Source organism: Phocoena phocoena, chromosome 6 (genome assembly GCF_963924675.1).
Source record: "Phocoena phocoena chromosome 6, mPhoPho1.1, whole genome shotgun sequence".
Taxonomy (NCBI): domain Eukaryota; kingdom Metazoa; phylum Chordata; class Mammalia; order Artiodactyla; family Phocoenidae; genus Phocoena; species Phocoena phocoena.
Window position 1 is genome coordinate 78689498 of NC_089224.1, and position 14575 is coordinate 78704072.

Sequence of the window (14575 nt, forward strand, 5' to 3'; positions counted from 1 at the left end):
AGGGGTGGGATCTTGCGCAAAGAGGGGCTTCCCTACAGGTGGAGGCTTCTCTTTTGAGAGAGGGGGCATTTGGACGAAATAGTAAGAGTAAGGTACAGGCTGGGTGGTCGCTTGACAGAGGCTCTGGAATCTGAACTTTTTTCAAGGGAGGCGGGATGGAGTGAGAAGGAGTCGGGGCCACACCCGGAATGGGCTGACCAAGGGCTCACTACAGCTCCGGGGCATCACAACCGCCCGAGAAGGTAGAAAGTGTCAGGGAGTCCAGAGGTTTAAGGTGTAAAGGTCGAGAACTGGGAAATGGACAGGCTGGGCCAGGGCAGAGGCTGAGAAGGCGGGTAGGTTGCTGGGCTACCTCCGACTGTAGCTGGGCCAGAGTGGTCTACTTTTCTGCCCTGCCGGTCCTTGGAGCCCAGGAATCTGGCGGCTTCCGGAGCCAGACCCTCAACCGACAGTGACCTGAGGGAGGGAGGGGAGAAAGGATTCCCAGGGCAGCTAAAAGACATTTGAGCTGCGCGTACGCATAATCAGCCCTGAATTCCCTTCAGTTATTCAGCTCAGGCCTGAACTTATTTGACCCCGACGTCGCAGACCCACTCGCCTAGGGCGTCCCGGCTTCGGGTAGCGGGGTGCGCACCTGAGGGGGCGTGGCCGCTGCCCGGAGGCCGGGCTCGAAGGAGTTAAGCAGAGGCCCGGCTCAGCCCCGCCCCGGCAGGCCGCGGAGCCTGAGCCCCAGCGGCGAAGCTGAGCAGCCGACGCCCGCCCGCCCGCCCGCTCGCCCGCCCGCCTCCGCCTGTGGGGAGCCCGCCCGCCTGCCCGCCGGCGCCCGGGAGCGCCACCGCCACCGCCCGGCCCAGGCCCAGGCCCTGTCCCAGGCCCTGCAAGGAGCGGAGCGGAGCGGCGTCCACCCGGGCCCAGCAAGCCGGCGCGGCGGGGGCGGGCCCAGGGTCTTCGGCGTATCTTCCATTCTCCTGGGCGGGAGCGGGAGAGGGAGCGGGAGCCCCTGCGCCCCTGATCGGGCTGGGCCCGCTCCCATGGCGAGCGCGGCCTGCCCGGGCCCCGGGGACCCTGCCATGTGAGGCAGGCCCCGGGCTGGGGGCCCGGCCATGGCCGGGGAACGGCCCCCACTACGGGGCCCAGGGCCCGGGCCCGGAGAGGCGCCGGGGGAGGGTCCTCCGGGGCCCGCGGGCGCGGGCGGAGGCCCGGGCCGGGGCCGCCCCTCCTCCTACCGGGCTCTCCGCAGCGCCGTGTCCAGCCTGGCGCGCGTGGATGATTTCCACTGCGCCGAGAAGATCGGGGCCGGCTTCTTCTCTGAGGTCTACAAGGTAAGACCAGCAGAGAGGGCAGAGGGGCGGGACCGAGACTTCGACGCCAGGCTGAAACTAGGGGGCCCGGACCCTGGCGACCCGCCCGACCTGCGCGGGACTCGCCATCCCCTGCTGCCCCCAGGTTCGGCACCGACAGTCAGGGCAAGTCATGGTGCTGAAAATGAACAGGCTCCCCAGTAACCGGGGAAACACGCTGCGGGAGGTGCAGCTGATGAACCGGCTCCGGCACCCCAACATTCTAAGGTGAGCGGCCCCAGCCGCTTGCTGGGAAGCTTGCTGGGGGATAGGGGAAAGATCCCGCGGGAAAAGTGGGAACTGTGGAGCGACCGGGGCGCTTACAGCCTACACTGCTATCTTTCCCATCCTCTTCCAGGTTCATGGGGGTCTGTGTGCACCAAGGGCAGCTGCACGCTCTTACAGAGGTGAGGATGGGCCAGGAAGGGGGGGACTCCACCACAACCACCACCAAGGGGAGAGAGAGTCAGCGGCCTGGTGCATCTACAGAGGAGTAATGAGAGGCAACAGGACCCGGGGGAGGCTTCCCTGAACTTCCCTTCAGGCAAACCACATATAAAAGGCCTCAGCTGGTGCCAGTCCTTTTTATCCTTTAGAAGGGTGCTGTCCAACAGATCTTTCTGCAGTGATAAAAATGTTCTGTAGCTGTGCTGTCCAAAACCATAGCCACTAGCCACATGTGGCTAAGGAGCACTGGAAATGTGGCTAGTGTGACAGGAACGGAATGTTTAATTTTATTTAAACTTAATAATTTAAATTTAAATAGGTGCACCTGTGTGGGACATGCTAGCCTTAGGATATGAATGGGGGACCCTAGGGCACAGACTCACCCTCTTGACTTTTGTGATCCTCCTGAGTGTCCCCAGGCTTATAAATGGGAGACCTAGAGGACAGACTGAAACTTTGATATCCATTCCCCTTCTCCTACCCCTATGTCCCAGTATATGAATGGGGGGACCCTGGAACAGCTGCTCAGCTCCCCCGAACCCCTATCCTGGCCTGTCAGGCTCCGCCTGGCTTTGGACATCGCCCGTGGCCTGCGGTACCTGCATGCCAAAGGTGTATTCCACCGAGACCTCACATCCAAGGTAGGCTGGCCAGGTGGGTGGAGGCATGAAAGGGGATTTGAGATTAGATTGTAACTAGCCTGTGGGTATTGGAATGCGGATAATAGACAGCATTAGGATGTTGGGGCAGCAAGACACTGGAGAATGGGGGACTGGGGTGAGGGGAGTGCTCTGAGGGACTGGGTACCATGCTGTGTTTGGAGTGACGGATGGTGTTGCAAGATTGGTGTGTGTTGGAAAACTGGGATATCAGCGAGGGTTGGGGTTATTCTGGAGTGACAGGTCCTTGGGGTGCATTTTGGGAGATCAGAGAACAGAAGGTAATGGGTATGTGGGGATGCTATATGTATATGTCAGAACTGTCTGATCCGGCGGGAAGACCGAGGCTTCACAGCTGTTGTGGGCGACTTTGGGCTGGCTGAAAAGATTCCTGTGTATAGGTGAGGTGAATGCCCCATCCCCCTAAATCTCCCAGATGCCCCTTATCTAAGTGAAGCCCACAGGGACATTTCCCTTGGGGTAGCGAGGGGGCTGACCTCATCCCCTTTTGTTTGGGGAGGGTGTCTGAGTAGGATGTTCCTGACCACTCTGCCCCTGCCCCTGCAGGGAAGGGGCAAGGAAAGAGCCGTTGGCTGTGGTGGGTTCCCCATACTGGATGGCTCCAGAGGTGTTGCGGGGTGAGCTGTATGATGAGAAGGTAAGATATCAACCCTTCAGATCCCCAAGGCCTTCCAGAGACCCTTGAGATACTCTTATAAGGCTCCATCCCAAGTTCCTCAGCAACCCTACCAGATATTCAGAAGACCCCCAAGATCCCCTTTACCCCTCACACCCCTTCCAACACATGAAAACTGTCAAGACTCCCCCAAATTCTGACGTATTCTGACAAAATTCTTACATGAAACTGTCAATGCCTCCCCCTGACACTCGCTCCTACCCCTAGGCCGACGTCTTTGCCTTTGGGATTGTCCTCTGTGAGCTCATCGCACGAGTACCTGCGGACCCTGACTACCTACCCCGTACTGAGGTGAATGATGCGTCCAGGTTTAAAAGGAGGAACTCCAGACTAGGCACATCATAACCAGGGAGGGTTCCCTGGAGGTTGAGGTCCTGACTGGGGGACAGGAGGAGAACTTGAGGAAGGCTGACTTGGAGGCTCCTCCTCTCTGTCCCCACAGGACTTCGGCCTGGATGTGCCTGCTTTCCGAACCCTGGTAGGGGATGACTGCCCACTGCCCTTCCTGCTCCTGGCCATCCACTGCTGCAGTGTAAGAGCCTCACTCCCTCCCTGCCCCCACCCCCACCCACCATCTGACAAGGCCAGCCGGCCCAGATGACAGGAGGAAACTCAGGGACCCTCTTCTGGAGCACTGAGTGAAGCTGCCCGTCTCTCCCCATCAGATGGAACCTAGCACTCGTGCTCCCTTCACTGAAATCACCCAGCACCTGGAATGGATCCTGGAGCAGCTGCCTGAGCCAGCCCCCCTCCTCAGGGCTCCCCTGGCACACAGTCAGGGTAAGTGAGCACAACTGGGGTCCTTTTGCCTCTCTCTTCCTTAGAACTCAGAATCATCCGGGGAGACCAAGTGTTTTTATTAGTTGAGGAGCCTGGGGGCGGGAGTGGGGTGAGAGGCCATCTCAGAGAAGATAGTTTTCTAATTCTAGAGCCTGAGGGAGGGGAACAAGGAAAGAAGAGGTAAAGGGGGCTGGAGGGGACATCTCCCCCTTTCCAAAGCACCCTGTGGGATGCCCTTTTCTCAGCTCTAGTCCCACCAGCCTCCTGGTGAATAATGAGACCCTCAGGGAACTATGATCAATGCTGAGAACAGTGACCACAGACTTCTCTGTCTACAGGGTCTGTTCCAAGAGGGGGCCCCTCTGCCACACTTCCCAGGCCAGACCCTCGGCTCTCCCGAAGCCGGTCAGACCTCTTCCTGCCCCCATCGCCAGAATCGCTCCCCAACTGGGGGGACAATCTGACTCGAGTCAACCCCTTTTCACTACGGGAAGACCTCAGAGGTGGCAAGATCAAGCTCCTGGACACACCCAGCAAGCCAGTTGCCCCCTTACCCCTTGTACCACCATCACCAGTGCCCTCCACCCAGCTGCCCTTGGTGACCACTCCAGAGACCTTGGCCCAGCCTGGGACACCTGCCCGCCGCTGCCGCTCACTACCATCATCCCCTGAACTTCCCCGACGTATGGAAACAGCACTGCCAGGTCCTGGCCCTCCTGCTGTGGGCCCCTCGGCTGAAGAGAAGATGGAGTGTGAGGGCAGTAGCCCTGAGCCAGAAGCCCCGGGACCAGCTCCCCAGCTGCCCCTGGCCGTGGCCACAGACAATTTCATCAGCACTTGTTCCTCAGCCTCCCAGCCCTGGTCCCCTAGATCAGGAGCCCCCCTTAACAACAACCCCCCAGCCGTGGTGGTGAACTCCCCACAAGGCTGGGCTGGGGAGCCCTGGAACCGGGCCCAGCATAGCCTGCCCCGTGCAGCAGCCCTGGAGCGGACAGAACCCTCGCCGCCCCCGTCAGCCCCCCGGGAGTCCGAGGAGGGGCTGCCCTGCCCTGGCTGCTGCCTCAGCCCCTTCAGCTTTGGCTTCCTGTCCATGTGCCCCCGCCCCACACCAGCTGTGGCCCGCTACCGCAACCTGAACTGCGAGGCGGGCAGTCTCCTCTGCCACCGGGGGCACCATGCCAAGCCACCCACAACCAGCCTGCAGCTGCCTGGGGCACGCTCTTAGCAGTGGGGCCTGTGGTCTCCGGCCTCCACCCTTGGCCTTCAGGATGCCCTGTGAGGACAGAGCGCACATGCTGGACTGTGCCAGCCCCGGATGGGCTGAGCAGCTCTTCTCCCTGTAGAGGGGAACCTCGGCATGGACGTGAGGAACAGAACGTTTCCTTTGCATCCCCTGAGCTTGCTCTCCCGTGGGGATCACTGAACCAGACAAAGCGTTGCCGACACACGAGACTAACACGTGCAAATTATTTAAAAATATTTCAATAAAACTGCCTGGCTGGCTCCGGGCTGCCCCTATCCGCTCAGCCCGTGCGCCCTCCCCACCCATTCCACTATGGGAGGTTTTGGGGGAGGCCAAAATCTCTTCTAGAAGCTGCTTCACACTTTCCCTGGGAACAGTCCAGCTTCTGGGACAGGATCTCTATTGGCAGCAGGCTTGCCTAGAAATGTTGGGCATGGATCAGCCCTTGGCCAGGCACTGTCCAGGCAGAGTGAGGACACGCTGGAGGGTGGTGGATCTTAGGACCTGCAGGCTACAGCTTAGGCTCTTGTTGGCGTGAGTATCTGGAGGATTAAAGCATCAGGGAGCTCCACAGTTGACTGTCCCTAAGAACCCTCATCCAGCTCACCCCATCTCCTCCCCAGCTCCCTGGACAGCCACATAGCCAGCCTCCCCTGCCCAGCACCCTCTTACATAAGCACAGCCTGGAGGCTGTGGACATGGCTGTCACTTACAGGAACAAGTTTTCCCCCTGGCCTCTGGGCCCCTGCCCTGAGACCCTCTGCCCCCAGACTCCCACGCCTCAGTCCCATCCCCGACACTTACCCAGCTCAGTGGAAAGAGGGGTCCGCATCTGGATACCTGAAAGCTTCCAGCTCACAGATGGAGGGAAGAGAAGAATCACAGTCCTCTGCCTTCAGAATTGGCTGCCTCTCGCCATCTACCTTGGTACATCTTTGCCTTTGACTATAAAACCTAAAGGGTGGTGATGTAGCACTGGGATAAGTTCTGGCCCCCTCCTATCCCATCCTCCCTTCTCTTGCCCTGCACAAACCTAACCCAAGTCCTAACACCCTGCCTACCTAAAGCCGTGTGTGGGATGGTTCAGGTACGGGTGTCTGGACCCCAACCCGAAGAGGCTAGAGGACCAGGGAGGGAAAAAAGTCACCCAAGGTCCTAAAGATGGAAACTCCAGTTAGGTAACTACCCTGTTTCAGGGTCCCTGGGGTTGATTCTCAAAGTTACCCCATTGCTTCCTTTCTCACTTCCCTGGGGCAACTCTGGTATACCAAGTGGCCTTGACTAAAAAAGTACAACCTCAGTTTGGGTAGCCTTGTCTGGGCTGAGAAGTTAGAAGGCCGGGGTTCTTTATCAGCTGTGAAGCCCTAGCTAAATCTTCAAGTTATCCCCCTGAGAGAAAGATGACATAGGTCCCAAACTGGTAATTTTTTTTTTTTTAATCACGTGCCGGGGATGGCTAGGTACTGGGGATAGAATAGAAAGCAAGCCTGCCTGTTATTAATCAAATAGAAGAAGTGGACAAATGGGCAATTATAACATTGATTTGTGAAAAAGTTTTGAGAGTAGGACCTGGAGGGAGATCTCATTACTGTGCCTTTATGAAGGGATTATAGAGGATTTTTGTTGCCCAAAAGTCCTAACAAACTTACCAATTGTATCTTGTACCATCACTCCCCCGCCAGAAATTTCTGAAGTCAATCCAGTATGATTCAGCTGAACCACCTTGTTCCAACACCTTACGTAAGCTTCTGGCATAATAAGTCTGAAGGGAGATTCGGAGAGACCCGAGGTGTGTGAGGAGTGATGGGAAATATTGGAATAGGAGGAGGGAGGGGGTGTCGGGAGGAGGGCACCTGGCTGATGGAAGAAAATGAACACTAGAGAGGCTATGAGCCTTGGCAAGAGGACCGTGCCCGACCTTGGTGCGTGACATCGGCTCATCGGTGACCATCCCCGCATCCTTCAAGTACCACCCTGCAGATGCAGGCTGACCCTTCAGTTCACATGCGTGCATGCGCGCACGCGCACGCACACACACACGCTGGGTAAGAATTTCTGCCAGCCTTCGAAGAAGAGTCATTCTGTGGGCTGTCCTGGTCACGAGGAACCCCTACAATCCAGCCCACCAGGTATGGAACCTGTCTGCCTGAGAGGCCATGAGAGTCAAAGAACCTGTTCAGCAGCCCAGAGCTGACCAGAAAGCTGAGATGAAAAACAGGTTAACGTAAAGAAGGCTCGCTAAGTTTCAACTCTCACGCCAACCCTAGTCAGTTAATAGGGCCATCTGGAGCACTGTGCTGAGAAGCTGCATGGAAAAGGGACGCACGCCCTGTGTGCACTGCCATCCCTGATTGATGACGTGTCCCTTTACCCAACAATACCCATACCGTCTTTGAATAGGGGTTTTCTTACTCCATATAAATAAGAAGACTCGCTGATTTTGGCCAGTTCAGAGGACAGAGATTTACAATGGCTTTGGCTGTCCTCCCAAGTTCTCTTAGTAATTGAGATGTAAAAGCAACTCCTCTCATTCGGTATCCATCCCAAGGGACAGCAGGAATCTAAAAAGCAGAAAGAGTGTGACAGCACTGCCCAGACCCAAGAGGGAGATCTCAACACTTGGGATGAAAGCAAATACTCAGCAATCTGGTTGCTAACAATGTTCCCTGGGGTCGAACCTCAGTGCCTTCACTGACTTCTGGTCCTTAATCTTTGCAATCTTTCTTTCTTGCCTCCCCTGGAAATGCCATATCTGTGCATACTTAGTAAAATCCTTTAACATTCAACAACTTTACTCCTTAAAATATAGGAGGCTTATTTGAAAAGGACTGGTGGTACTATCCCCAATTTCTGAACAATTGCCGTTTACTCCCCCATTTTGGCTAACTTCACCTGGGCCCCCGAAAAACAAGTGTTCAATAGGCCTCCCATTCATCTCATTGGCTCCCTAAAGCATTTCTCACTGCATATTCAAACTTTCCCACACTCCTCAAGCGGCTAGCCACCATCTTCCCCTCCACTCTTCCACAAGTAGACAACCTTGCTGCCTGCTTTGCTGAAATTCAGACACTTGACGTGTGAATTCTCTCCATTTTCCTCCTCTCCACCTCAAAATTTGTCTCTTCTCTGTTCCTCTTTTCCTGACTATCTGTCAGAAATAAACCTCCTCTTTCTTTAACATCCCGCACCCCAGTCTATGCTCCTGATCCCAACCCACCTCCCTCCGTTGCTTCGTCCCATCTGTCCTACCTCCATCACTCAAAAGCCATTCCTTCTCCTCCAGCTCCCTCTCTTCTGTCTACGTTTTCTCATCCCCACCCAGCTACCACCTTAGGTTACTGTCTAACAGCAACTTAAAGGAATAAAAAGAAGTCAGTGTGGCCAAATGGACAAGGGCGAGGGGACAAGCAGCATGCTGAAAGGTAGGCAGGGGCCTTGGAGGCCAGGTTGAGGATTTTTTAATTTTTATATTATGAGCAAGAGAAAGTCAATGTAGGGTTTTACACTGAAGCATTTTGTACTCTGGTTGCATCCCAAGTGCCTGGGTACAGTGCTAGACATATAGTATGTATTCCATAACTTTTGATGTAATTAATTAAGTGAAATGACATGATCTTAACTGGGATGACATGGTCAGATTTTTGTTTTTAAAGAATTACTCTGGCTGCAACATGAAAAGTGGATTTGGAGGGGGGATGTTTAGGAAAAACATTCAGTAAGCTGTTGCAGTTATCCTTGCAAGACATGAAGATGGGGAAAAATGCAAATGGATATATAGACTTGTTGATCAAAAATAGAGGGTGTTCCTCTCTGACAGAGGAGGGCATCTGCTGAGAGTGAGAGAGAGGGTAGTAGGGTACAGAGAGCCAGCCGACCACTGCAGATTTGCCAAGGCAGGCAGTGCTGGGGCCCCAGCTGAAGTTGAGACTAGAGATTTGTGGCACCAAGCAGAATGACTGCACAGCTTGTCACCCCTGGGTGCAGGCATGTGCATTCATCCAGGACAATGGAGTCAAAGAGTGAGTGGGGTGGCAGGCCCCCAAATCCAAGATGGGTAGAGAGAGAAGTGAAGACAGGTGATGGCTGATGGGAAGGGAGGAAACAGGGGAGCCAGCAGGTTGGAGGCCTCCGTGAGGTTGAAGAAGAAGTGTGTGGAAAGCCTATAGAGGGCCAGTTGTGGTCAGAGCGAAGACCCAAAGCCATCCTTTCAGCGGAAGAGCAGTTTGGGATGCTGAGGTCTAGGGTTCAGCTGTGGGGAAGGAGGGGGCAGCACTGTCATGGAACTGAGGCTTGTAGAGAATGAGAAGGTTAAAGAAATGAGGGCTGGGGGTGTCTGTACATAACCTCTCTGTTTTAAGCCTTGGGGGAGTAGCCAGATGCCCCTGAGCTAGACAGAGCCTAACCTCTAGACAACCAGTCCATGGATATTCCAGTCCCCTTGGGCTGGGGACCCTGCCTCAACCTCAGCCAACTTTGGCAGACCTTCTATGTGTCCCCCTCCCTCATCCCCACACACGGGCTGGACTCCTCCTTTCAAAAGGGATGAGCATTCCACCCTAATTCCCTGTCCTACAACATCCCTGCCCACCTCATTACGAGAGCTTCAGCTGCCTTGCCCCAGCCCCAGACTGTACCTCATCCATCAGTAATTCTTAATCTTTTGGGGAATCTCAGATGTAGAGAGAATTAATTAAAGCTACAGGTCCCCTTTTTAGAAAAACATGCGAACAATCAATTTCACATCCAAATTCAGGGGGTTCCCAGATCCTTGACACTGACGTCAAGCCAGGTGAGCCCTGAGTTTGCTGCTCTGGACAGTGTCATTTGCACTGCTGGCTACCACCCTCTTCTCCCCTACAGGGTCAGCCTTAGAGCTGGGTGAGCCCTCCCTAAAACCAGTATGCAGCTAGATCCTTTGCCCTGTTGGCCCAGGCTGCACAGGTCATGTCAGCCAGCACTCTGGCTCATTACCCCTTTCCTGAACAACTCAGTTCAGGCTTAATAGATAGATAGACCCCTCACTTCAATCCATCCTTCATGGCAGGTCCTACCATCTCCCCTTTCCCAGAGCAGATACCTGGTGAGGGGCATGTGAAGAAGGGCTTTAGTGTGTCCTGCACGCTGCTCAGCCTCTGCTCCAAGTTCATCCTTTGTGTCTCCTTATTTCTCAAGGCCTCTTTTGTCTTCTCCCCATCTGACTGGCAGGCCTGCAACTGCTCTTTGGTAGCCTGGCCAACCTTCTGTTCCACCTGTAGTCTTTCCTGACTCTGGGCCAGCTCCATCCTGGACCCCTGCAAATCCTCTTCCCTCTGCCCCAGCTTGGTTATCTTTTGGCGCAGCTGCTGCCTCAGGGTGCTGTTAGTGGCTTCCAGAACCCTGTTCATCTGCTGGAGCTGCTGAGACACCTGGAAATCTGTTTGGCCATAAAGAGAGATTTGGAGGACATCTTCAGCCATGCTCTGGTGCCCTGAGGCTTCAGCATCAGTCCTTTTGCTGCTTCTTGCAACTTTCTGCATAACAGGCTGGAATGGAATATAAGATCTGACTGCCTGAAGCTTAAGGAGGTACTGGATAAGGTGAGGACAATTTAGGAAGTCACGGCACTCTGAAACAGACCCGGCTGGAAGCCAGACGAAAGCTGAGGATGTGGTGGTAGTGATTCCGGGCCCTGCTGGGGCAGGGCAGCTGTTGGGGAGAGTGGGGGAGAACGTTGTCTGGGGGAAATGGGAAATGGGGGGCAGCCATACTCACAGTGCACTCCCAGGCAGATGGCAGCCACCCCTAACAGCAGGCAGGTGAGGAGCAGGCCCAGGAGGAGGTACTGCATGTAGGATGCTTGGCCTTAGGGAGACAGTGGGTTGGGGGGCAGTGAGCCCCACGAAAGTTGATAGACTGAGGGGGTGTGGGTGGAGGAGATTCACGGGAAAGAGCATCCCGCAGAGGACTTGGAGCATGCGTGGTGGTTTCTGTCTGGCAGAGTTTCCGCAGGTGGAGGAGGTAAGGTGTTCCCGAATAAGGGCTGGGGATTGTTACCGGTAACGACTGAGGGGCACTACCTGGTAGGACGGGGAACTAAATCTCAGACGGAGACCGGAGAAGCGGGTACGTGAATGGGGACCATAGTAAGGGGGAAGGGGTCTGGGTCGATGCGTCGGAAAGATCTCTCTAAGGATGAGGGTGAAAGCGGCAGGGGAGGGTGTCACGGGGCTGCCCGGGCTGACCGGAGGGCTGCGCCCCAGGTTCAATCCGTGGGCCAGACCTGCACACCGCGTGGCCCAGCACCACCTCCCGCGGGGACCGGTGCCAGCACCTGACTCCGCGACCACCCCGGGGGGCCTAGTGGGGGAGGGCTGCCCAGCCCGAGGCCGCGCCCCGCCCCCACTCGCTGGCCCGAGACGAGCAGGGCAGCGGGTGGCGCGCGCGGGTCGGGGAGGACCGGGTACTTACAGGCGAGAATCCGCCCGGCAGCTGGTGACGTCACGCGGCTCCAGGCGGCAGTTGGCTGCTCCGACTGGACCCCTGCGGAAGGGATCGACTCCAGTTTGAAGGTGGGAAAGCCAGGAAATACCCTTTCTCCCCAGCCTACTCACCCCCTCCACCGCGCCGAGACCCCAGTCTGTCCTAAGGTGCCTTCTGCCACTGCTCTGGGACACCCTTAGCGCTCTCCGGAGTTCCGTATCTCCCCTGGGACTCTCGTGTCCCTCCTGGGTCTTACCTTATCCTTTCCCTGGGGACCCTCTATCGCCCTCCTGGGTCTCCCTTTATCTTTTACTCTGGAGGCCCCCATCTGTCTGCCAAAACCCTCTCCCCGGGAATGCTCTCCCCCCTCCCCTCTCTTCTCTCTCCCGGGACTCCCCATTTCCCACGCGCGCTCAGCTCCCCAACAGGGCTGCCCTGATCCCTCCGTGGAGCCCTAGCTCCCCACCGGGATCTCCACCTTACCCCCTGGGAGCTTTATTCTTCCTTAGCTCCCATAATTGGTGCTCATTCTCTTCCTGAGAATCCCCAGCCTTTCTCCAAGGGTATTGTCCTCCCAAGAATGCTGTGGACTCCCCAGCGCAAGACACAGTCCCCCATAAACACACATCCCCTGCGCTCTCCAGACCTGCTTTGTCCCCTAATCCAGCGGAAGCCAAGCTTGAGGGTCCTCCCGGGCCTGGGGGCACTTGAACATTCTCATAGGTGAGTTCTCCGTCTTCATCAGCCTCTGGGTCTGGAGAGGAGAGAAAAGGTGGCGTCAGGATTGGGGTCTCTGGGGTGGGAGTGGGGTCTTCAAGGAGGATGGAGATGCAGAATCAAGGAGACACCTTATCCACCCTTACCTTGTCCTAGGCGGCTGGAGATGCTCTTCTTCAGGGGAGCCTTCACAAATCGCAGGTCTGCATAGGTGATGGCCTCAGCCATGGTCCTGAGCACCTCTGCTCCCACTCGCCTCCCTCCTCTTCCACCAGCTCCAGGCTTTCTTGCCACTCTCCCCTCTGTCCCTTCACACTCTTAGGCTCTGTGTTTCCTCCGTGACTGCACAGCTTAGCGCTTTGCCCTGTAACTTCCAGTCACAAAAGAGGAAGATGTGACCCAGTCTCAGACAGATGGGTTCAGTGATGCAGACGGCATCCCTGAGCCCCGGCCAGAGGGGCAGGGGAGGGGAACCTGAGGTCCAGAGCATGGGGTTCAGGGTTGGGGGGTGTCACAGAACCAATACTCAGGCCTGTCCCTGTGTCTTGCCTGTGCTCCTCCTTCATGCATCCCAGACCCACCTTGACAGTGCTGGGCTCCGAACGCCCACCCTCATCAACTACCCTGATTTGCTCCACGCTTCTTTCCTGGCTGCCCAGTCCACGGGCTTTCTGTGTGCAGTCGGAGCTCTTTTGTGCTCAACTGACCAAAGAGGATCTCCCTAATCGTTGCTCCAGGGTGGGGCTTCATCCTCCCCATCAGATTGAGGGGTCCTAGTGTGGAGCCCTACCTCCTCCTCATCCTGAGGTTCCCAGTAGATATGAGTTCCCAGAAGGGGGGTCCCTGACTTGGTGGGACTTTTCTCTCCATCAGTTTGGGGGCTTTCAGGGTGGGCCCGGCTCCCCTTCTACTGTAGTGCTACAGAGCTGCTGAGAATCCCTCACACAGAGAAGTTCTCAGTCCAAAGCCTTTCCTGGGAATGAGGCAACACTTTGGAGGATGCAGAGCATCTGGGACCAAACTGACTGTCCTGTGTAAACGCCCCCAGACTCTTGCTTCACAGCCTTTCCCTGGCCTCCTCCACCTTTGTTGCCCTAATGATCACACCTGTGGCCAGTCAGCCTCTTCCTTGTCCCATCCTGCCTTCTGGCAGACTGACGTGACCCCTGTGTTCCAGTATCTGAGCCAAACCCAGCAAGCTGAGTCCAAGAGGCAGAAGCTCTGGGAAAGCCCGGGCTGAGGGTGAGTGTGAGGGACACCACAGTTTGTGTGCCTCTGGAAAAACCTTCAGCACTGACTATTCATGCACCTTGTTGGGGGTCAGGGAGCAGATGAGCAAAGGACTTGCATGGGGATGAAGATGGACTGCAGCTTCTCAGAGGGGAGGCAAAGAGCAGGGCTGGGTTCTGAGCGGGCAGACTCTGGACCAGCCAAGGTTTTGCTTTCTTCTTGGTTCGGTTTTGGCTTCTCTTGTACTTTCCTAGTAAAATTCTTTCGTTAACAAGTCCCTCAGGTGGACCTAGAGTCTGTCATGCAGAGTGAAGTAAGTCAGAAAGGGAAAAACCAATACCATATGCTAACACATATATATGGAATCTAAAAAAAAAAATGGTTCTGAAGAACCTAGGGGCAGGGCAGGAATAAAGACGCAGACGTAGAGAATGGACTTGAAGACACGGGGAGGAGGAATTGTAAGCTGGGACAAAGTGAGAGAGTGGCATGGACATATATACACTACCAAACATAAAATAGACAGCTAGTGGGAAGCAGCCGCATAGCACAGGGAGATCAGTTTGGTGCTTTGTGACCACCTAGAGGGGTGGGATAGGGAGGGTGGGAGGGAGGCGCAAGAGGGAGGAGATATGGGGACATATGTATAGGTATAGCTGATTCACTTTGTTATACAGCAGAAACTAACTGTCCCTTTACTCCCAGCCCCAGTGAAAAAGGGGGCATTTGTGGAGGAAGACCAGGGACTGAGAGGCCTGGCTGATGGAGGAGAGGAAACGGGGGGAGGGTGTGCGTGCTGAGCAGAGGTGCAGAGTGCTCCCTAAAGTTCTTTTTATCAGAATGTGATCCCCCAAGGGCTCACTGCGGGTGAGAAGAGGCTGGGGCAAGACAAGGTATGGAGGTGGGAAAAACCCACCCTGAGTCGGTGACATCCTCCCCCTCAGAACCCTTCCCCCAACCCGCAGCTGCAGGGAGGAAAAAGGAAGGAGAAAGAGGTCCTCCC

At 55.9% G+C, this 14575-nt stretch overlaps 2 protein-coding genes across 3 annotated transcripts; one reads left to right on the forward strand and one right to left on the reverse strand.

Moving 5' to 3' along the window:
* The first annotated feature begins 739 nt into the window (after positions 1-739).
* On the forward strand, positions 740-5426 carry TESK1 (testis associated actin remodelling kinase 1). Of its 2 annotated transcripts, XM_065879077.1 has the most exons (10): positions 740-1322; positions 1447-1568; positions 1699-1747; positions 2282-2428; positions 2765-2847; positions 3014-3104; positions 3351-3434; positions 3586-3675; positions 3809-3923; positions 4262-5426. In XM_065879077.1, exons 1-10 carry the CDS (start codon positions 1104-1106, stop codon positions 5146-5148), a joined length of 1887 nt encoding a protein of 628 aa, XP_065735149.1. In that variant the 5' UTR covers positions 740-1103; the 3' UTR covers positions 5149-5426. The 2 variants fall into 2 exon arrangements, with proteins under 2 accessions (XP_065735149.1, XP_065735150.1); XM_065879078.1 differs by lacking the exons at positions 740-1322; positions 1447-1568; positions 1699-1747; positions 2765-2847 and having other exon boundaries at positions 2289-2428; positions 4262-5148.
* A 549-nt stretch (positions 5427-5975) lies between these two features.
* CD72 (CD72 molecule) lies at positions 5976-12570 on the reverse strand. Its single transcript, XM_065879911.1, has 7 exons — positions 12489-12570; positions 12272-12379; positions 11614-11685; positions 10918-11007; positions 10244-10579; positions 7538-7727; positions 5976-6120 (listed from the first exon to the last, which is right to left on the reverse strand). The coding sequence occupies exons 1-7, from the start codon at positions 12568-12570 to the stop codon at positions 5976-5978; spliced, it is 1023 nt and encodes a 340-aa protein (XP_065735983.1).
* Between the last annotated feature and the right edge of the window lie 2005 nt (positions 12571-14575).